This window comes from Solea senegalensis, linkage group LG3 (genome assembly GCF_019176455.1).
Source record: "Solea senegalensis isolate Sse05_10M linkage group LG3, IFAPA_SoseM_1, whole genome shotgun sequence".
NCBI lineage: Eukaryota > Metazoa > Chordata > Actinopteri > Pleuronectiformes > Soleidae > Solea > Solea senegalensis.
The window spans coordinates 1862320-1884092 of NC_058023.1; the positions used below are offsets into that span (position 1 = coordinate 1862320).

At 41.3% G+C, this 21773-nt stretch overlaps 2 protein-coding genes across 3 annotated transcripts in view; one reads left to right on the forward strand and one right to left on the reverse strand.

The window, feature by feature from the left end:
• Positions 1 to 21773, reverse strand: part of LOC122766303 (FERM domain-containing protein 7) — a 63092-nt gene that overhangs the window by 23774 nt on the left and 17545 nt on the right. Inside the window, exons 4-6 of the mRNA XM_044021058.1 lie at positions 15363 to 15412; positions 9920 to 10023; positions 3909 to 4013 (exon numbers count right to left, since the gene is read on the reverse strand). The gene's annotated coding sequence lies outside the window, so the exon portion shown is untranslated. The remainder of the gene's footprint in view (positions 1 to 3908; positions 4014 to 9919; positions 10024 to 15362; positions 15413 to 21773) is intronic.
• The window catches only part of dachb (dachshund b), a 54749-nt gene continuing 39676 nt past the window's right edge, over positions 6701 to 21773 (forward strand). For both annotated transcript variants that reach the window (XM_044021066.1, XM_044021065.1), the window contains exon 1: positions 6701 to 7564. In XM_044021066.1, coding sequence (XP_043877001.1) covers positions 6921 to 7564 — 644 coding nt within the window. In that variant the 5' untranslated portion in view covers positions 6701 to 6920. The remainder of the gene's footprint in view (positions 7565 to 21773) is intronic.

A 21773-nucleotide genomic window follows, 5' to 3' on the forward strand; every position in this document is an offset into this window, starting at 1 on the left:
AGCTTGCTCTTGCTCGCCGTGTCAGGTGTTTAGCTCCCGCATTATTTATACTAAATGTTGTTTCACATCTTTGTGGTCATTTTCATGTTGTTTTGAGTTGAACTGCAGACTCATGAACTCACCCGTGTCTCTTTTAAAGTATTATTATTATTTTAACTCGTGTCCACAAACCATTACAGACCTCGGTGTAAACATGGAAACAAACTGCAGCCTCTGAAATGAAACCGATATGTTTGTAAAACACATTCAGAATCGTAGTGAACATGGGATTAATTCAGAGTTTACGACTGATGCGTGAGTGCAGCACGTTAAACTGGGTGTACCTAATAAAGTGAGCGGCGACTGTATTTCTCCTGTAGAAAAGTTTATACTCCAGCAAAAGCAGGTTATTTGAAATTAAATGATGCGCTAAACGCAGCTTAGCCTGGAACGGCGCGGGTTTAGGACTCGAGTTACGACGATCGCAGAATTACCACGTTCACTTAGCGACGTTGTAAACTGGACACAGATTTTCTTTAATTCCGTGATTAAACGACATCGATTACTGATCTGAAAGTTTACCGTCTTTTCCTCTCAGTGTCTCTCCATCTTCCCCTCTTTATCTTCTGTCCTGTTCATTTATCCCTCTCTCTTCTCTCTCTCTCTCGTCCTCCTCTAAACTCTGTTCTTTCTGGATGAGCAGGTTTTATGAGCAGAGTGATAAAGAGAAGGGGGGATGAAGGGCAGAGAGGGAAGGAGAGGTGGAGGACACAGGGGGACAGAGAGAGAGAGAGAGAGAGAGAGAGAGGGATGGGGACAGAAGGAAGTGGAAACAGCTCAGTCTTTATTGCACCACACTGGAAATTGCCAAGAACATTTTTTATGGTTTAAATGTCTCCGTCCCTTTTTTTTTCTCCCTGTCTCAAGGTTTATTTCAGATTCAAAACTTTTCTGCTGATTTGGAGAAAAAAAATTACTTAAGTGTGCAACATGTAAGACAAGACAAGATAAAACAAGACGAGACAACATGAGCGACGACGAGTTAAGCTAAAGATGAGATGAGATAAGACAAGATGAGATAATACGAGTTAAGCTAAAGACGAGATAAGACAAGACGAGATAAAACAAGATGAGACAACATGAGAGACGACGAGTTAAGCTGAAGACGAGATAAGACAAGACGAGATAAAACAAGATGAGACAACATGAGAGACGACGAGTTAAGCTGAAGACGAGATAAGACAAGACGAGATAAAACAAGATGAGACAACATGAGAGCACGAGTTAAGCTAAAGATGAGATGAGATAAGACAAGATGAGATAATATGAGTTAAGCTAAAGACTAGATAAGACAAGACGAGATAAAACAAGATGAGACAACATGAGAGGCAGCGAGTTAAGCTGAAGGCGAGATAAGACAAGGCGAGATAAAACAAGATGAGACAACATGAGAGACGGCGAGTTAAGCTGAAGGCTAGATAAGACAAGACGAGATAAAACAAGATGAGACAACATGAGAGACCGAGTTAAGCTGAAGACAAGACAAGACGAGATAAAACAAGATGAGACAACATGAGAGACACGAGTTAAGCTGAAGACAAGATAAGATAAGACGAGATAAAAAGACAACTAAAGCTCTAGATAAGACAAGACGAGATAAAACAAGGCGAGACGACATAAGTTAAGCTAAAGGGATAAGACAAGACGAGATAAAACAAGATGAGACAACATGAGAGGCGAGTTAAGCTCAAACAGATAAGACAAGATGAGACAACATGAGAGACACAGTTAAGCTAAAGGCGAGATAAGACAAGAGATAAGACAAGATGAGACAACATGAGAGACGACGAGTTAAGCTAAAGACGAGATAAGACAAGACGAGATAAAACAAGATGAGACAACATGAGAGACGACGAGTTAAGCTAAAGATCTAGATAAGACAAGGCGAGATAAACAAGGTGAGACAACATGTTAAGCTAAAGATGAGATAAGACAAGACGAGACAACATGAGAGACGACGAGTTAAGCAAAATACGAGACAAGACAAGACGAGATAAAACAAGATGAGACAACACGAGAGATGACGAGTTAAGCTACAGACGAGATAATACAAGATGAGACAACATGAGAGATGACGAGTTAAGCTAAAGACGAGATGAGATAAGACGAGACGAGTTAAGCTAAAGATGAGATAAGCTACGACAAGCTAAGCTAAGATGAGACAAGACCAGATAAGCTAAGACAAGATGAGACAAGACGAGATAAGATAAGACAAGACGAGACGAGACGAGACAAGCTAAGACAAGACCATATAAGCTAAGACTGGACGAGACAAGCTAAGACAAGATAAGCTAAGACAAGATAAGCTAAGACAAGAGACAAGCTAAGACAAGATAAGCTAAAACGAGACAAGATAAGCTAAGACAAGACGAGATAAGCTAAGACAAGACGAGATAAACTAAGATAAGCTAAGACAAGAGATAAGCTAAGACAAGACGAGATAAGACGAGATAAGCTAAGACAAGACGAGATAAACTAAGACAAGACGAGATAAGCTAAGACAAGATGAGATAAGCTAAGACAAGACGAGATAAACTAAGACAAGAGATAAGCTAAGACAAGATGAGATAAGCTAAGACAAGAGATAAGCTAAGACAAGAGATAAGACAAGACGAGATAAACTAAGACAAGACGAGATAAGCCAAGACAAGACGAGATAAGCTAAGACAAGACGAGATAAACTAAGACAAGACAAGATAAGCTAAGACAAGATGAGATAAGCTAAATTACAGAGATATGTTAGTGATACGTTTGTGTCCATGTTTTTTTTGCCAGTAAACTCAGGTGACGTCAGACATAAATGGATCGTACCATTATCTGTGTCTCTGAGGACACATGTTGATATCAGGTCTTAAAACTGAGCCTAAAAATCACATTCACTCGTTCACACACACTTAAACAACTCCTCTTTTTTTTTATTTCCAATGATTTTTAACATTAAATGTTATTAAAATACGACAGAATTTCACCACTGACATCATTTTAGACCCGACGTCCTAATTTATTCATTCATTCATTTACTTAAATCTGATATTTGTCCACTGAGGGTTTTTTTTTATGTCCATGTTTGGAGACGAAGCGTCTCCGTCTCTCCGCAGTTTGACACTCTGTAATTGCGTTGTTGAATTAGATTATTAAAGAACACAAGTTGAGACGCCGTCGTCAACATCGTAGCTAGAGGTGCCGCCGAGGATGATGGGAAAATTCACTCACACAGATTATTGTGTATCATCGCAAACAAAAAGTTGCTTTCACGCTTGTGTTGTCATCAGCCACACACACACACACACACACACACACACACACACACACAGTAATGAAAGCTGTGGGCTACTGTGTGTGTGTGTGTGTGTGTGAGATGGATGGTTTGACTTTAAGCTTGTATAAATAAAAGCTAAATAAAACCTGATGGCCTCTAGTGATGAGTGTGTGTGTGTGTGTGTTAAAGAGTGAGAGGGTTATTTGTGTACAAAAACACTTTGGACATCAACTGAAATGATTGTGTGCGTCTGACAGGAGGTTTTTAGAACACACACACACACACACACACTCAGCCTGCAGCTCTTTGTCATGAAACAAAGAAAAAAACATAAAAATATGGAATATTCCTCTGTTTTTCCTCTCTTGTGCTCTTTTTTCTTTCACTTCTTAGCACTCTCGTTTCCTCTTTCCTTCGTAATAATCTACAGCAGCTCGGCGTTTGTCCTCGGTCAAACGCGTCCGCTCGCTAAACTTAAAGTTTCCTTTCCTTGACTCGGTGATCCAGGTCCAGTGTGGTAAAAACAGAATATAAATACAAAAATAAACGCCTTTACTTTGAAGGGTAGAATCACCTGAACGCACAAATTTGTGGAATTAAAAAAGTTTACCTGTGGTTTGGTTTGAGTGCAGATCCCGGTAACAGATACATCACTGTCAGGCGGCGCCGTGCTGATAAATGACATTATTTCTCCTCCTGCCGTCGCTCATGTGGCCTTCAGAAGAAAAGAGATAAAGAGAGACGGTGTCAGGACTTGAAAGCGTCGCGTCAGCCGTGAATTTAGAGTCGTTTCCTGGTCTGAAAATGAGGCAAAGGCCGCGACACGGCTCAGATTAGCAGACGTGGACATGGATTCTGACATGAATCTGTAAATTCACTACAATTCTCCCGTTCTTTTTTTGTTGGATATAGTCTTTGTCACCACAGATTACACTGACCTCTGACCTTCAACCACAAAATTCTGATCAGTCTCAGTGATTGTTTTTTTTGCCAAATTTGAAGAAAATCCGTCGAGGAATTCTCGAGATGTGTCGTAAACCAGAAGTGTCCTACAGAGATGACCTGAGGTCACAGTGACCTTGACCTTCAACTTCCAGCAACCAAAATTTACGTAAGACATTCCACGTAAACACTGGTACCACATTTAAAGAAGTTCCGTTGAGGAACTCTGGAGATATTGTGGTCTACAAACATGTATGAAGTTCCCTCAAGAGAACCTGAGATGTTGCATAGAAAAGAGCTGATTTGGGAGGTCACTGTGACCTTGAACTTCAACTTTCAACAACCAAATTCGACTCGTCCAAGAGAACATTTGTACCAAATTTGAAGAAATTTCACTCAAGAATACTTGAGATATCGTGATCTAAAACACGTATGAACCGACGAGAAGTTCCCTCGAGTTCACAATCACATCAAACACAATGACCTTGACATTTGACCTTTGACCAACACAATTGAAGGAGTTAATCTTAAAAGTCCCAATAAACTGTCTTTAAGGTCTCCTTGAGATATCGCATTCTAAAACCAGGACGGACAATCGTCGACATCACGCATGACCTTTATGTTTGACCTTTACATTTGACCTTCGCCCACCAAAATCTGATTGGACAATCTTCAAGTCCATAAGAAGCTCTGTAGCAAACCTGAAGACATTCTGTTCTGGTTTTCTCTGGGTATTGTTTTTTGAAAACCAGAACAGAGACCTCCAGAGAACCACTGCACTCAGCACTGTTCATTTATGAGTCCAAAAGCATCAAAACCCGCAGACCAGTGTCTTTTCTCTACTCCTGTCCTCTTCCTCTTCCTCCTCTTCCTCTCAAACATCCTAAAGTCCGACTCCAAGTTCATGTGAGTCATTAAAATCCCGCAGAGGGACGTTCACCTCCGTGAAGACCTCATCCGTCTCCGTCTTGGATCTTCACGAGTCCTCGGAGGACGATCACGGTCCTCGTGTCTCTGCGACGCCTTCTGTCAAATCTGTCCGTCAGTTAAAGCTCGACTCGGTCGTTTTCATTTCGTTTTGTCTTCATCGTCGTCGATAAATAAAGTTGTCTGATTAAAATCTTTTTTTAAATAAAAGCGTGCGATAATACAGAAAACATCTGGAAGTTTATGAAATATGGAGGAAAAATACTACTTTGTTACCAAAATAATGAACTGTAATTGCAATTTTATAAACATTTTGACCCAAAAACAAACAGATTTATACAGTGACTATAATGTTACACGTGGATTATATGGGATTATATGAAATTTTTTTTTGCTTTTGTCTTTAAATGACGCTGAATTACGTCGCGTTTGGTGTTCCGTACACTCGGCACAGACCTGTCACTCTTTCACAATAAAAGCTTTGTGTTTCTGCAGGATATTTAATCAGATTACAGTAGATTATAGATTTTATATTCTACTATACTTAAAAAATAAAAACTCTTTTTTTCCCTCTATTTTCTCTCTCTTTCATTCAGTCACAGTTTCTCGGCGCAATGAGATTACACGGGATTAAAAAACACACAGTCTGTCTGTAATCCACACCACTCAATCCCATTATACACACACACGCCTTTATCATAATAATTATATGCACTTCATTTAGTTCCTTCCCTCCTTCTCTTCCTTCCTTAACTACCCCACTTTAATTTCCTCCTCTATCCTTCCCTTCCTTCCTTTTCTTCTTCTCCATCGTTGCATCCTTTCTTTTTAAATTAAGGACACTTCTGTCTCTCCTCCCCTCCTTCCCTAGCTGCCTTGTTTTTGAACCATCCATCATTTTTCCTGTCTTTGCTTCCACTTCATCAGTGTCCTTCCATCCGCTTTCCTTCCCTTTTCTCTCCTCTTTTTTTTCCAAAGTTAAGGACACTTCTTTCTCTTCTCCCCTCCTTTGTTCCTCTCCTCTTCTATCCCTCCCCACTTTTCCTTCCTCCTTTCCTGGCTGTACCTTTGTTAACCCATCCATCATTTTTCCTTTCTCATTTATTTTCTCCCTTCTTTCCTTTCCTCTTTGCTTATTCTTCATCCTTCCTTCCCTCCCTCCACCTGCTCTCTCTCTCTCTCTCTCTTTTTCTCTCTCTCTCTCTGTATTCATGTCTCTCTGTCACCAGCAGAGCTCGCATTTGAGCCACAACTCCCGGACTCCCTCACACGCGCGCGCGCGCGCACACACACACGCGTGTGTGCGCGCGCACAGGGAGCAAGAGTTGAGGTTTTGAATTTGAGAAAAAAACTGAATAAGAAAAATAAAAACTTCCCGTTTATAGCGCGTGAGAAAGTTTATGGAAAACCACGCACACACACACACACACACACACTCTCTCTCTCCTGATTGGCTCGTGCGCCTGTCTGTCACGTGTGCGGGGGGCGGGGCCAGGCCGGGGGCTGACCTGGAGTCTGATCCAGTCCCTTTTACGCACAGACCGGACAGTCCGCGTCCCGCGCGCACACGGATAACGAGAGCCGGAGCTGAGGAGCGCGTGCTGCGGATGGAAAGAGGAGCGAGTGACGGGAGAGAAGAAGAAGAAGAAAAAGTGAAGAAAGAAGGAGAAAAAAGTGGTTTATTCTTGTTTGTGCAGCTGGACAGAGAGACGGAGGAGAAGAAAAGTGAGTGAGACAGACGGTGTCCTCCTCCATGTCACTCCCCGGGTCTCCTCCGCTGCTCACGCCGGGTTCGGGCACTCCAACCCCGGTGGCGCTGTACCGCTCCGGCCCGGACGCGCTGCACAGCTCCGCCGCGTCCACCGGCGCGTCCAGTCCGCTCACCACCAACTCTCACACGCACTCCGTGTCCGCGTCCCCGCGCCTCACCTCCTCCATGCTCAGCGCGTTCCTGCCCGGAGCAGGAGGCGCGCTGTCCGGCCTGGGGAACGGCGGCGCGGCTCCGCTGGTGTCCCCGGCTCTGGGCGCCCTCAGCGGGCTGGGCTCCCTCAGCGCAGCCGCCCTGACCCCCGGCTCCCCGGGCTTGTCTCAGAGCTGCGGCAGCGCCGAGTGTAAGCTCGTGGAGGTCCACGGCGTGAAGGTGGCGAGCTTCTGCGTGGACGGCCACGAGCTCATCTGCCTCCCGCAGGTGTTCGACCTGTTCCTGAAGCACCTGGTGGGCGGACTCCACACCGTGTACACGAAGCTGAAGCGGCTGGACATCACGCCGGTGGTCTGCACCGTGGAGCAGGTGCGCGTGCTGCGGGGACTCGGAGCCATCCAGCCCGGGGTGAACCGCTGCAAACTCATCAGCAGGAAGGACTTTGAGGTCCTGTACCAGGACTGTACCAGCGCCAGGTCAGTGACGTCACCGATCACTCTGATTATCGATCATTGACGCGCGCGCGTGTGAAAGTTGCATCACCAACTTTCAGGTGCGTTATTTTTTTCGCGGCTAAATAGTGACTGCGGTACTTTGATGTGTTCATGTGTTCACACCACGTGTTTAATGTTTTCACACAGAACACGTTCACGTTTCACTGTTTTATTCTTTTATCCATGTAACGTTAATGTACTATTAGAATGATATTAATTTAAATGATGAAGTAAAGTCAGGATTTAAAGATAAATAAAGTCATAATTTGAGCTCGTAAATGACATTGTCTTCATCCTTATTATGACATTTTAGTTGTTTTTTAATCTTAAACTGATCATTTTATAGCACTTTTTATTTCATATTTTCAACGTTTCATGTCGTAATTTAAACTTTTTATCTTGTCAGTATGATCTAAAAAAACAAATCGAAAAACAATAATGATCACTTAATGAAAACATATTTTCTTTTTTTAAAAAAAAAATAAATCTCATAATTCTGACTTTACAGTTCATAATTTCAACCTTTCATCTCATCATTTTAACGTCTCTTAATCTTCATGATCATTTCCTAGTCATTATCTCATAATTATGAGCCACTATCTCAGAATTAGACACGTTTATTTCATAATATCCACCTTTAATCTTGCATTTATTTCATAATCTCCAGTTTAAAGGACTTTTTGGGACTATTTTTTTCTCCTTGTAATGAATTTAATGTCATAATTGTGACTCTCAATTTGACAGTCACTAAATGTGGCATTTCTAAAATGATTAAAGCCGCATTTTCCATTTTTGTTTTGAACGTTTTCCTTCAGTAAATGTCGGTTCATGGTATTTTTTATTGTCATAATCTTAAAACTAAAAACACCGAGGCGGTAAATAATCTGCAGTGACGGGAAAGATTATCATCACGCTCATAATCCATTATTACCCATTACTGCTGTGTGTGTGTGTGTGTGTGTGACGCAGGTTTAATGCATTGTTTGTATGTAAACACACACTTTACAGTATGGTTTTAACGTGTGTGTGTGTGTGTGTGTGTGTGCTGACACCTGCTTGTTCAAACTGACGAAAAATATATAACCTGTTTAAAATAATACGTGTAACGCTGATAAATCTCATTTATGGAGCTATTTTAAAGATTGTTTAAAGACCCAAATTAGATTAAAAGTCACCAATCAATCAAACTTTATTTATATAGCAGTTTTTATATGAAAGTTAGACTTTAAAATGTCACATAAAAACCTCCCAGTGCAGCAGAAATAAAAAGTTTTTAAAGGATTAAATTCAGTTTTTGTGGAAACGTGTTAAATCAAACCCATAACGATGCAAATATTTCTATAAAAACGTGTTTATTGTTGCACAAAAATGGTTTTGTTTTGCGTGAACTTTTATTTTTGTCGACGTCAGTTAATGAAAAGACGTTTTTTGGACGTTTCTCTAAAACAAAGACCACTGTGCTTTTATTTCGAGGCGACGGACGCAGTTTAGACAGCGGAGGATGTTTTGTTCTTATTTTTTATCAACATTTCAAACCTGATTTCTGACTCAACTCTGGAAACTCAAGTTCTTAATTGTGTTATTTAGCACGTAACCTTTTGTCGATTGTTGTTCGTCCATCTCGGTTTGATCTTCACAAACTGAAACAATGCAACACAAAATATCGCAAAACTGTGTGAAGTCGTTTGCTTATGTTTTAAAAGTTACATACTACAGCTTTAATCGAACCGGCGATGAAACATAATGGATTTTAGCCGCGTCTTGAGAACATGTTCATGTCTTTATCTCGCTGTTAAACAGACTTTTCCATGTGTAAGCTGATGTTTGTAAAGCACTCACTCTCCCACACCAAAGCCCATAGAGAAAATCAGTGATTTTAACGTCACAGCACACAGGAGTTGTTGATCCACTGCTGCCTCCATCACTAAGTTCACACGTCTTATTTTGTGAATTCGGCTTTTGAAATCTTTCATTATGATTTAGATCAGTGGCACAAAGTGACCACACGAGGCAGCAGTGGACCAGTGGAGTGGTTTTTACAAACGTCCGTTTCCTGTTGGAAAAGTCTGTCTAACGGTGAGATAAAGACGTGAACATGTGACGTCGATACTTAAGAGTCAGTAACATATTTAAACATATCACTTCAAAGTTAAAGTATTTAAATAAAATATTCGTGTTCGTCTTTACAAACATTTCAAATTAAAAAACTCTTCTTTTAACAGACCGCAGTCAAATCAAATAAGGAATGGATTGGTTGTTTTTATAATAACAATAATAAGAATCAGTAACTCTCATAAATAAATGTACACATGAGATAAAAACGAGTGTTAAACTCACAGTGTGACTGACGACGACTCCACCACGTGTCTTTGTTCTCAGACACTGATCCAGGTGATCCTGATCACTTCCTGGGAATGACTGTGTGGGTGGAGCCTCAGGTGCTGGAGGGACAGGAAGTGGGAGGGGTTATGTTTACTTTTAAAGTCGCTTTTTTTTCTTTTTGACTCGTGGGAGTTTTTTTTGTTTTCATGTAAAGTGATAGTTTGAGTGGATTTGTTTGGCGGCGGCTAATTATTAACAGTGTGTGTGTGTGTGTGTGTGTGTGTGTCTCAGCGCGCACACACACACACACACACACACACACACACACACAGGGTCACTCCTCTGTTTTTGTTTCCGTTCGTCTCTCCTCTGATTTCATCTCTTCTGCTATTCTCGACTCTTTTTATCAGCCAGTCGCACTTTCTCTCCCCCTTTATCTCGCCCTCTGTCTCTCACCCCTATCTGTGACACACACAGACACACACAGCGGTACATGTCAGCAGTGATAATGGATCATGTGAACGGTGAATGCACATGGAACAACACGGCTGGAGAGAGCTTTTGTTGTTGAACACACACTCCTCTCGCTCACATTCCTCTAATGCCTCTCTCTCTCTCTCTCTCTCTCTCTCTCTCTCTCTCTCTCTGTCACTAATGCTCTCTCGACCTCTCGCTCACTCTGGGAAAAAAAAATTAAAAACTAAAAGATTCTCTGTCCCCTACTCATTAACCACCAGGGGGTGAATCCTACGTTTTTAACTTCACTTTCGCCGCGAGAGTCGTATGTTGTTGTTGTTGTTGTTGTTTTTAAAAAAAAAATAATTTAATCATTAATCGCAAATTAAAAATTGCAGTTAGCAAATCGCAAAAAAAACATGCAAATTATTGACCGTGATAACATTGTATCATGGTGTAAATATCGCTCTGTGACTTAAATATCGTCACAGTATCGTATCATAATTTCGTAGGGTGATGACATCATATCATGTCATTAATATCGTGATAATATTCTATTGTGACTTAAGTATCATGATATTATCGCATCGTGGCGTAAATATTGTGATAATATCGTATTGTGGCGTAAATATCGTGATATATCATATTACGACTTACATATCGTGATAATATCGTATTGCGGTGTCACTGGAGACGGCCAGTAGAGGCACTCTCTCTCTCTCTCTCTCTCTCTCCCCTGATTGGTCAAAGTCTCTGTAAACAGACTCTGGAGTTTACTTCAGTCGTAATCTGCTCTATAATCTGAGATTACTGAGCAGTGGACAGTTAAACACAAAACTTCAAAGAAAAAGAATTTTTTTTTTCTTCTTCTGACGCCTCAGACTGTGTGTGTGTGTGTGTGAGAATCGATAGTGAGCGACAGGAGGGAGGGCTGCTGATGTCGGAGGGTTATTCTCGGCTCTCCTTATCACGACGGGCTGTTAGAGCCCACACACACACACACACACACACACAGCATGAACTCCTTGCATCAATTTGATGTTTCTCATTCTTTTACATGGAGCATTAAGTTCTTTTAATGGAGCACAGTGGTCTGTAAAACACACACACACACACACACACACACCTCAACCCGAAGGCCATGTGTGTGTGTGTGTGTGTGTGTGTGTGTGTACACAAACAGAGCTATCAGTTGTCACAGTGTCTCAGGTAACATCTCTGCGGCAGAGATCATAAACGCCGGAGTGTGTGTCTGTGTGTGTGTGTGTGTGTTGTTGTTGTTGGTGTCTGTGTGTGTGTTGTACAGTATTAAGCTGTGTGTGTGTGTGTGTGTGTCTGGTTTCAGCTCCGCTTTGTTGCTGTTGGTTAATTGATAAAGGTTAAAGCGTCGGCCGGTGAGCTCAGGTCACTGTGTGTGTGTGTGTGTGTGAACCCATCAGACACCATCTTACCACAGTCGATCGATCACAGTGATCGCTCTTCTGCTAAAGTTCACTCACCTGTTTATTTACGGTCTAACGTACGCAGGGTCTTTTAATCTGGATTACGATTATTTTGTGATTAACTGGAGCAGAGTTCATAGAAAACACTCGGGAAACGTCGACAACCTAGCGTCACAATATTGTAAGATGGCTGCTCCTAGCATCATTGAAGTCAAAGCTATTGTTTTTAGCATCCACATCTTTTTTTCTCACATATGAAATGGATTACCTTAGCTTGGCAGTTAGCTGTAATGCTAACATGAACTGTATATTGAGCTCAGTTTAACGTTGTTTGTTCTCTCTCATTAGCGACACGAGGACAGCGTTAGTGCGGTAACACCGTACCGTGCGTCACTTTGTGCCCCGCCCACTTCTCCACTCGGTCACGCTCCCTTAACGCGATATTTTCACTTAATAATTTGTTTTGTCAGACGCATTTGTTTGTTTGTTTTCTCGTAGTCATGAGCGTAGCTTGCTGGTTAGCTGTGACACTAACATGAACCATACATTGAGCTCCGTTTAAAGTTCCCGTACATTGTTTGTGACACATCTCGTAGTGACGGCATTAACGTTAGAGACGGGAGGACGGTGACGATGCGTTTAAAGTTGCGTCACTTTCGGCCACGCCCTCATTTTTTCCTCCACTTGCTTGCGCTAACGCCGCGAGCGACAAAAGGGGAAAAAAAAGTGTTGAGGGACATTTTGGGTTTTCTGACCATTTCTGTCTCTCGTCTCTCACTTCCTGTGGACCTTTTAGTTTTTATCACATTTTCTGTGCAGCGTCGTCGTCGTCGTCGTGGTGTCAGACGAGAAGAGGTTTCACGCTTCACCTCCCTCTCTCTCTCGCTCTCTCTCTTTTTTCCGGATGAAAACAGAGGGTGAGGTGAAGATCAAAGCAAGAAATATGATCCTCTGTCACCAAAAAACAACTGATCCTCTCCCTGTGTGTGTGTGTGTGTGTGTGTGTGTGTGTGTGTGTGTGTGTGTGTGTGTGTGTGCGTGTGTGTGTGAGCTGAACAAACCGGTGAAGAGGGGAGCGGCAGGTCAGTGTGTGTGTGTGTGTGTGTGTGTGTGAGATAATGTTTCACAAAGGCTGTTTCAGTCTCTAACTTTTGAGAGACTGGAAACAGGAGGGGGTGAGAGACACTGACGGCAAGACACAGAGGGACTGGTCCGAGAGACTCGTCCTCCAACACTTTTGTAATAATGCGACTAAGGTTCAGTGTGTGAGATTTAGCGACATCTAATGGTGAAGATGCACATGACAACATTTTTTAGAGTGAAACATCTCACTTTTTACCCATCTCTGTTTGTCTCCACCGACTCCGTTAGCTCTGCTAGCTCCGCTAACCCTGCCGCAAAGCTGTTCATCTTTGTCAGGGGAGCTAATAGCTAATTAGCGACTCTGTTAGCGCCACTACCTTTGCCGCTATCTCCCCTCACATAACCCAGCAGCTAAGCTAACGGCTGAGTTTGCAGGTTTGTTTGTTGCGTTGAACCCTAATCCTCGTGTGAGCAGTAGGGGGCAGGCTGAGTTTGCATGGTGTGAGCAGTCACAGCTTGTTATGGTTCAAACTGGAGGTGGCCATTTTGTAAATTTGAAACCTTGTTTTTATTTGGTGTAAATGAGAGAGAGAGAGAGAGAGAGAGAGAGAGAGAGAGTCTGCAACAGGATTATTTGATGCCTCTGTGAACACACACACACACACACACACACACTGTGCACTTAGCAGATTGGTTCAGAAATCACATTAGGGAGAGTCACAACAGCTTTTCCTCTCGTTCTCCAGGTAATCTCTCCATCCTCCTCCTCCTCCATCTTTCCACGACTCATCTCTTTTATTTCCCTCGCTCGCTCTCTCTCTTTTTTTTATAAAAACTTTGTCAGTTTTTCTTTTTTTCTCTCCCTCTCTTCTTCACCACTTGTTGTCTTTAATTCCCTCCTGCATCTCCTCCGTCCTTTCCTCCCCCCCCCTCCCATTGTGCGGGTCACGTCTCCTCTCCTCCCTTATCTCCTTCACTCCTTTCATCTTTCCTCTTCTCTCTCTCTCTCTTCAATCTTTCTGTGATTTACCCCTCCCTCTCTCTCCTCCTCCACCTGGTCTTATCTGTCTATTTATTGTGACAGCTTGTCAGGTGTGTGTGTGCGTGTGTGTGTGTGCGTGTGTGTGTGTTTAGTGAAAAAAAAAAAAGAGAAAGAAGCAACGGACAGATTTACAGTTAAGGGCGAGCGACATCCGCAAACTGTAAAATCACAGAGAGAGCGAGAGGTCAGAGGTCACGGAGAAGATGAAAGGAAGAGTGAGGGCAGTGAGGGTGACAGGTGTGTGTGTGTGTGTGTGTGTCTCCACAGACATGTTATTAATAAATAACAGTTTAAAAAACCCCCATAATTTTTAAGAAGTGTGTGTGTGTGTGTGTTATTACGACATAATTATAGATGAAATCAATTAAAAACATGACGTGTGTGTGTGTGTGTGTGTGTGTCGCCCACCGCTGTCCTCGTCACACACAAACTTTATTAGACAGCGTGTTATTAACAAAAACTTTAACTTTGCGTTATTTGTAATTAGCAGTGAAAGCATGTCACACTGTGTGTGTGTGTGTGTGTGTGTGTGTGGTTGAGTGTGTTTTCCTAAAATCTCGGGTGTTTTTTTTTTCTTGTCATTATCGCACATATTTCCATCATTTCCTGTGTTTTTATGCATGTGTGGCGCTTTTGTGTGTGTGTATGTGTTTTACTGCAGTGTGTGTGTGTGTGTGTGTGTGCGTCCGTCACCGCCACCCCACACGTCAAACGCGACTCGCAGACAGCGTGTTATTAATGAAAACGTATAATAATCCATTTAAAAACATGTCATCATGATTAGAATAATAACAGTGGTTAAACTGACTGAGACGTGTGTGTGTGTGTGTGTCCACGCTAACGTCCCAAACTCCTGCTCTGTTGTTTCTTTTTTGTTTTTTGTTAACACACGATGACATTTGTTCAAAGAAAAAATTTACTTAAATAAACATATTTTCAACCTTTAAAATAATTTACATATAATTGGTAAAAAGATGCAGAGTAATTAAGTCCAGTCAAACTTAAAATAACTTTGTTATGTATATACATTAACATTTCAAATAACTTAAGTTTGATTGCATTCACTTATATATGAACTGCTTTCTAAGAACTTATGACTTACAAAAACACAATTTTATAAAAGTATTTTTCAAATTCACTCCAAACACTTTTACTTTCCAGGGCCGTAAATCTATTATTTCACCATAAATGTGAAATTTGTCAGCAGCTTAACGAGCTGTACGCGTCCCCACAGGTTCACCTAGTCAATTTGAATAATTTAAATACCACATAACCACATTTAACAACTGTCCTTTTAACAGTGACAAGTGAAAGTCGTTTACCAGTTTATGGATGATTATACATCTTGATGTTTTAGTTTGAAAAATATTATGAATTTAACCTAAAACACAATGTGGGTTCAGAAAAGACGCAGATAAAGGACACGTGGACTCACTTTTACGATGTTTTTTGGTTCAGGACGTCACAAACTGGCGATCATCACAACTAAAGGAACAGGAGAAAAAAAACACAGCAACAACAAAAACTAAATGAAGGAGGATTAAGTGTTCATGGTAAAAAATGACATGCTCTGCTGCCCCCTGTCTGTGCAGGAAGGAAGCGTTTTTACTCATCACTGTTCGCCTCTATGCAGACGATTCACTCCTCTTTATAACAAACCACCAAAAAAGCATCTGCTGAAGATTTGTGTCGCTTTTCGTAACGGAACAGACATCGTGACTATTGTGTGTCACCGAAAACACTGTAATATCACAAAGTACATTTGTTTTCGTTTGTTTTAAACCCACGAAGCACTCATCAGAGCATAAAAGTGGATTACTTTGCTGCTGAAGTTTCCTTGCGTGTCGCTTTAAAAACAAAGCTGTAATTAAAAATAAATCACATATTTTGTCTGTTTATTAGCGTAAAACCTTTATTTATTTATTAAATTTTTATTTAACCATTAAATGTCTTTGTCAGTTTGCAGTTCAAACAGCAGGGAGAGAGTTTCCCCGACGTGAAAATGTGAAAACATTGTTTTTGCTGCTATGAGCTTGTCATTCAGTAGCAGCGTGGTACTTGTGTGTGTGTGTGTGTGTGCAGCAGACATGCTGTCGTTTTCATAGCTCGTCATTGAAGCGATTCCGCTCCACTGTAATTTTCTACTCAAAGGAAACAATGCAACAATACATGCTTCGCTGTCAAAAAACGACGAAAAAAAACCCTCCACCGCGCTTGTCTCTGTGTGTGTGTGTGTGTCCATGCTCATGTCAGCGCGACTCATGAAGTTGGTCTCAGTTTGCATAACTTGTTTCCCGTTGTCTTTCTCTAAAAAAAAAAAAAAGAGACGTGTGCTTTTTGACGTATTGGTGTCAGCGATAAATCATCGCACTGCACCTTTAAAAATAAAATGCAAGGATGAAAGAAGAACGTTCGCATCACAAAAAACATAAGATTATTGAACATTTTTGAACAAAGAAGTTCAGATATTTATATAAGCAGTTAAAACTTGTATATTTAATTATTATTTAATTGAGTCGTCTCACTGAGAACTCTGAGATTATTCTATATAATTATACTGTGATGGTGGACATGCAAGTAAATGAACAAATTAGGGATTACATGTTTGTTTTTCTTGTAATTTCATTCACTGACGGACAACTTCCTCGCAGCAGGATTTTCACATCGTTACCCGACATTAAAAACAGAGTGAACGCATGAAAACACAGTTCACTCGCTCACAAACACTGCTCATTCATTCATTAACCGGTCCCTTTTTAATGAGCGGTTTATACTGGTCTGTGCCTTAACCACAGATTACAGATTTATTAAACAGGGAAATCATTTATTTATTTGTTTTGTGAAAGAAAATAATCCTTAATCTTGAATTCACTCAGGAAAAAATAAGGAATTACTCAGCCGTCACATGTGTAGCAGTAAAGCGAGCAGATTTAACGCTAACTCAAACTTATTAATTAAGAAAGATTAATGTTTATAACTCTGATTATTAAGTCTCTTAGGTTTAAATTAATACACTTGTACGAGGTAATAAACGTACATATTAAACCAGGTGGACGACTAAAATCGTAAATTGTGTCCAGGTTGTAATAAATAACAAAATATGCTATTTAGCAAATAGCATAAAAGCTACTTAGCAGGTTTGGGAATTAGCCAAAACAACAAAACCATTTTGTGAATTTTGTCCAACAAAATCACATTATTGGTTCAGAATGATCGATAATTATAATTCCGATTATTATATCTCGTACGATTTGGTTAATAAACTTGTAATATTAGCGGGGTTAGCACATAGAAGAGGCTAAGCTAATAACATCAACTTGAAGGAATAAAAATCAGCTTTGTTGCCAGCTTTTAATGAATGAAATATTCTATTTAGCAGATAGCCTAGAAGCTACCTAGCTGGCTTAGCGACTAGCGATTTTCATTAAGAAAATATTTACTGTTGCAGGCATCACAGGTAGCGGTTGAGCTAACAATCTGACTCAAAACAATCAGAAATTAATCATAACAAACAAACATTCATTAAATTACTTGCGAGAATGCTAATCTGACCCTCAGTCAGATATAATAGCTTTTACGATAGCGCGCTAACGTAAACTGAGAAAAGTCGCCAAAATCAAGTCGCTCTTTAGGTGAAATATTAAAACATGTGAAACACAAACAGCAGCTGAGAGCGACGTTGAACTGGCGGCGTGATGCTAATGTGAGGCTCGCTTCAGTGTTAGCGTGTGATTGATATGTAAATAACATGTTTAACCCCGAGTTTACGTGTGTGTGTGTGTGCTGGGTCTCACACTGTGTGTGTGTTTACGAGAAACACGAGAGAGTGGGAGTGCAAGAGGCATGTTGAGGGGGGGAGAGGAGGGGAAGGCGGGGGGCGTCCAAGTTACAAAAGAAGTTAATTAAAAATGAAAAAAGAGAAGGGAGGGCGGAGGTGGAGGAGAGGGAAGACGGGAGTGGACGGAAGCAGTTGGGGGTGGACGGGGGGAGAATAAGAAAAAAGAGATGGAGGGAGGGAGTCGGTGTTTTATTGAAAACGGGTGGACAAACAGTGTGTAATTGGCTGGGGCCGCAGGGGCTAAAGAGAGAGAGAGAGAGAGGGAGAGAGAGGGAGAAAATGAACCGATAGAGGAGACGGAGGGAGGAAGAGGAGGAAAGGAAAGAGATGACATGGGAGAAAAGGAGGAGAAAAAGTGTTGACTCAGAGAGAGCGAGAGCACTTCACCTGAACATGTTTACTGGTGTTTGAGTCGTGGATTATTAAAGCCTCACAGACCGGCGGCCATCTTGTTCGCAAACATAAACATTAAGCCAAGTGGTGGGAATCGGCAGAGACGCCGTAATACGGCGTTACCACGATATTTAAGCCGTAATACGACGTTACCACGATATATATATATATATATATATATGCCACAAAGTTTTAATTTTCTCATGATTTTTGGGAAAAGTGACAGCCGTGTTAAGCGTCGCCAAAAAGGTCATCGACAAACACCGAGGCCACTCCCACTCACCTCTGCCTTTCGCAAGAATCATCATAAACTACGTTAGTATTTATGTACGGTCAAATTTTCACCAAGTCGTACCGCATCCTCGCATAGCTTTGGCCCCGCCCTCTTTCGTTTGTGCTCCTCCTCCGTATCTGAAGCGTGTAGTCGCTGCACCTGAGCTAAACAAGCAGCTGGGTTTATTAGTGTGTGTGTGTGTGTGTGTGTGTGTGTGTAAAAGTGCTGACTCAGGCTTATCAGATTCTCCAGGGGCAGGAAAAAGTCAGAGGAGCGAGCGAGGTTCAAAAAACCACACAGGATAGAGGTATTCTCTCTCTCTCTCTCCTGGTGTCTGATTGAATGGAAGCCGAAAGGTCGCGACCTCTTTCTAAACACTCCACGGTTCTCAGCATTAATCAAATAACACACACACACACACACACACACACTCTTGTACTGACCTTCACACACACTGAATACGCATATGTTTAAAACACACACACACACACATTTACAGGAGCATGCAAATGGTGGGTCGGCTTGTGTGTGTGGGTGTGGGTGTGTGTGTGTGTGACCTACACAAACATAGACACACACACACACACACACACAGGTGAATTTAGAATTATATTAATACACACATATTTGACACTGTATAAACAGTGTCAAATGTCGTGTGTGTGTGTGTGTACATGTTTGTCTCTGCGTTGTCTTTACGTGTGTGTGTGTATGTGTGTGTGTGTGTGTGTGTGTGGTCGTAACAGTGACATCTGCACCGTTGGCTAAACAGCTTGCGAATATGCTGATAAAAACAACGCCGGCAGCCAAATTTACAACACCTATAAAACACACACGTACACACACACGTACACACACATACACTCGGAGGGCGTATTATGGTGAGATTTACGGTGTGTCTGTGTGTGTGTTTGGGTTTATTGCAGTTTACAGGACAGAGAGAACGTCTATGTAAGCAACAACTACCGTGTGTGTGTGTGTGTGTTAGGAAAGTGCTCCCAGACTGAATTTGAATGTAATATTGTAATATTTTTATTTTCCTTCGGTTTCTTCTCTGCACTTACCTAACTTTACTTTAGATTTTTTTTTATATATTAATATCTCCACTGAACATGTTTAAAGGATGAGTTGACTTTGTTTTTTTTGAAGTGTGGGCGTTTCAGGTCCTGATAAAGTGCACAAACTTATAATAATGTTGGTTCATAGTTGTTATTATTATTAAATTGTGACTGTATGATTTGACAGAGAGACATATGTGATTTTTTGTCACGCTGAACACTTTAATGTGATCACAAAATGCCAGAAATCAACGGCAATAATCCACAAACTTGTCTGAAAATGAGAAATTGATGCAGCTCTGAGACACATAGGCTCACTCTCACCAAACCAAAACGGAATTTTAGCCACTTAATAAAAGACTCGGCTCATAAAATCTACGTCAGTTTAAGTCCACGATATCTTAAGAACGTGTTCACATCTTTATTTCACTGTGAGACAGACTTTTCCAACAGGAAACTGAAGTTTGTAAACCACTCACTCTCCCACACCAAACCCCATAGAGAAAATCAGTGATTTTAACATCACAGCACACAGGAGTTGTTGATCCACTGCTGCCTCCATCACTAAGTTCAAATGTCTTATTTTGTCAATTCGGCTTTAAAAATCCTTTGTTTTACGTCAGTGACACAACGTGACCACACGAGGCAGCAGCAGACCAGCAGCTCCTGTGTCCCTGTGAGCTAAAATCACTGATTTTCTCTATGGGCTTAGGTGTGGGAGAGTGAGTGGTTACTGTTGGTTCCTGTTAGGGGAGGAGAAAGTAAAAGTCTCACTTCAGAATACCTGAACTCTCCCTTTAATGTCCTACACGCTGCACACGGTATACTGCTTTTATTTTGAAAGTTAGCAGTGAACAGTTACTGCTCCTCTGGCAGCGTTTTATTGGTTTATTCATTGTGTTTTCCTGTCGTCGTGTTACGTCTCCACAGACAGGTGCTGTAAATGATCTGAGGCTGTAAAACACTGTAGACGGTTTGTGTTGTGGGTGAAAAAAAAAAAATAGTGCAGTCATATTTTAAATCAGTAAGGAGATGAATCCACGTACATTTTGAGGGATGTTTCCCTTAAAGTTTGAGTGTGGATGAGCCTCCTTTTTAAATCTCTTACAACGCTAACTGTTGCTCGCTTCAACCCAATAAACACGAGATTAGAAGAATACGCAAACTATTTTTTTGTCGGATCTGCTTTTAATCCGTAGGAAACTAGCGTTTTTCGGAGCCCTGAAGTACTGTTTTTGAAAATAAACGTGTCCCAGAGTGAGAAACACTTTGTTTCGTGTAAATAGTCGATAGAAAACTTTGTGGAAAACAATGATGTCATAGCCCCGCCTCTTTTGCTCTGGTGTGTTTCTGTCGCATTGTTACAGCGCCACATACAGGCCTGGCACATGCACTGCAGCGTTTTGGAGAAGTATTTCTTGACGTGATGCCTTGTTTTACGGAAAGCGTTTTAAGAAGGTAAAAGAAAAAGATCGTATGGGGGCGTTTCTGATTCCGTGCAAGACCTCACTTGCTCAAGTTTAAAAGCTAATATGTCCAATGTTGTATGGCTGGCGGTGTTAGCTCTAGCTTGTTTGTTAACCACAAAAGAAAAGTAGTCGCCAAAAAACTTTTGAGACCATGAATCATGATGTGCTTCTCTCAAAACGGTCTCATTTTAACCTTTCTAACAGTGCCCTCTGCTGGACGGAGACAGACAAAACAAGTTGTACACACAGTATAGTAAACTGGTGTCCCACAAGGTTCAATACTGGGGCCATTTTCAATGTCAATATCTTACTAAATATCTGTTTAAACATTCAAAAACATTCAAATGCAACCATATGCTGATGACACAGTAATATTTACTGTACCTAAAATACCTGAAAACAAAGTGTGTCTTTTCTTTGTGTCCTAAACACTAAAACAAAAGTATGCATGTTTTTCCTCTCAGCAGCCACCAGGGGGCCAGCAGTCATCTGTAGCAGGTGACATTTAAGACGCATGTGACTTGAATAATTTGAGTTGATTGTCGTACGTTACACTTGTGTCGCGTGTTATAGATAATTAATTTCCTGACTGGAAACATGAGTGACAGGTGAGTGTGTGAGTGTAACGAAACACAGCTGCTCTGTTTCCTGAGGACCAGAGTGTTTTGAGTCTCAGTCCCAGGCCGAGTCTAAATTTACTCTGAGTGTGTTCTTCTCTGCAGAGAAGGTTAAGCGCTGCTGATAAAGGCTGAATAAACACACGCTTTATTTCTGCTCTTCTTTTGTAAGAAAAGCTGCTGCTGAATTTATCCAG